This window comes from Pygoscelis adeliae, unplaced genomic scaffold (genome assembly GCF_000699105.1).
Source record: "Pygoscelis adeliae isolate BGI_AS28 unplaced genomic scaffold, ASM69910v1 Scaffold88, whole genome shotgun sequence".
Lineage (NCBI taxonomy): Eukaryota > Metazoa > Chordata > Aves > Sphenisciformes > Spheniscidae > Pygoscelis > Pygoscelis adeliae.
Genome location: NW_008825616.1, coordinates 15,503 through 17,098, shown reverse-complemented (window position 1 = coordinate 17,098; position 1,596 = coordinate 15,503). Strand labels below are relative to the sequence as shown.

General features: G+C 63.9%; 1 protein-coding gene across 1 annotated transcript in view; it reads left to right on the top strand.

Annotated features, from left to right (window-relative positions):
* Positions 1-1,596, top strand: part of NBEAL2 (neurobeachin-like 2) — a gene marked incomplete at its 3' end in the record, with an annotated part of 17,523 nt that overhangs the window by 428 nt on the left and 15,499 nt on the right. Inside the window, exons 2-5 of the mRNA XM_009333305.1 lie at positions 5-55; positions 127-233; positions 613-696; positions 835-933. Coding sequence (XP_009331580.1) covers positions 5-55; positions 127-233; positions 613-696; positions 835-933 — 341 coding nt within the window. The remainder of the gene's footprint in view (positions 1-4; positions 56-126; positions 234-612; positions 697-834; positions 934-1,596) is intronic.

The following is a 1,596-nucleotide window of genomic DNA, read 5'->3' as shown; positions in this document are numbered from 1 at the left end:
TCCTGGGCGCCGGGGGCGGCCGGTGGCCTCATCACTCTCCGCGTCCTCATGCTGGGTAGGTGGTTGGGGACGGGGATGGGGATGGGGACGCGGGATGGGTGCTGAGCCACCTCCACCCGGCCGTAGATGCCATCCCGGCCATGCTGAGCTGCGAGGACCGGCCGGTCCTACAAGCCGTCTTTCTCAGCAACAACTGCTTCGAGCACATCATCCGCCTCCTCCAAAACAGCAAGGTACCAGGGTGGCCACGTTGGTGTCCCCCCTTGATGACACCGGGGTTGGGCACCCTCAGCTCCCCTCCTCACCCTTCCTGGCTCTGAACAATGCCAGGACGGGGCGGCTGCGCTGCAGCGGCATCCCTGGGGTGGGGACACTCCGTAGCCCCCTTCCCTCTTCCCCCCCACCCCGAACCGGGTGCTTCTCCCCGGGGCTGATGCCCACCCCATGTCCCACAGCTCTACCTCAGCAACTCACGGGCCCCGCGCGGCCGCCAGACGCGGGGCTCCAGCAGGTATCGTGTGGGGCCACCCCATAACCAAACCACCAGGCGTGGTGGGTTGTGTCCCCCCAACCCCATGACTCAGCAGACCCACCACCCCCGTGTCTCCGTAGGTCTTCGACGGCAGCTCCGACGCCATCGCAGTCCACGCTATCGGGGTGCTCACCGCCATCATGAGCAACTCGCCCTCGGCCAAGGTAGGCAGTGGACCAGGGTGGGGGAGACACCCCAAAAATGGCTGGGTTTGGGGGTTTTCATGCTGTGAGGTTGGGTTGGGGTGAAAGCAGCACGTGGTGGGGCTCAGCGCAGGGTCCCACGTGCCCGGGTGCTTGCAGGAGGTGTTCAAGGAGCGCATTGGCTATGCCCACCTCTACGAAGTCTTGAGGAGCCAGGGCCAGCCCACCCAACGTCTGCTCCAGGAGCTCCTCAACATGGTGAGCATGCCCGCTTCTCCTCCACGCCGAGCAAAGCCCTCGATGCTGGTGGTTCGTGGTGGAACTCAGCCCCCGGCAGCCCCACTCCTCGTCCCCCAGTCCTCTCCACCCTGCTAGTTTCCCACCGGCTGCCTCCCGAGGGGTCCTGGGGCCATCTTTAGCTTGGAGTCATGCTCGGCTTTGGGGAGATTTGAGTCCTTTCTGATGTGGTAGCGCTTGCTCTGGTACTGCTGGATGTGCCAACGTCTCCAGAATGCCCGAGGCACAGGGTCTCCAAGGCGGTTGATACGTGGGGGTCTCTGACATGCTCGATGCATGGGGCTCTCCGGGGCGCTTGATGCACAGCGGTCTCGGAAGTGTTTGATGCGTGGGGGTCTCCAAGATGCTTGATGCACAAGGGTCACCAAAATGCTTGATGCACGGGGATTCTCCAAGACGCTTGATGCACAAGGGTCTCTGATAGGCTTGATGCACGGGAGTCTCCAAAGCGCTTGATGCGCAGGGTCTCTACCACCAGCCCGGGGTGACCAGGGGGAGGATCTGTCCCTCTCCGCAGGGTCAGGGCTGCACCGACCGGCTCTCGTGTTTTGGCAGGCAGTGGAAGGCGACCACAGCTCCTTCCCGGTTCGCCCCATCCGCAACGAGCAACCCCTGCTCATCCTG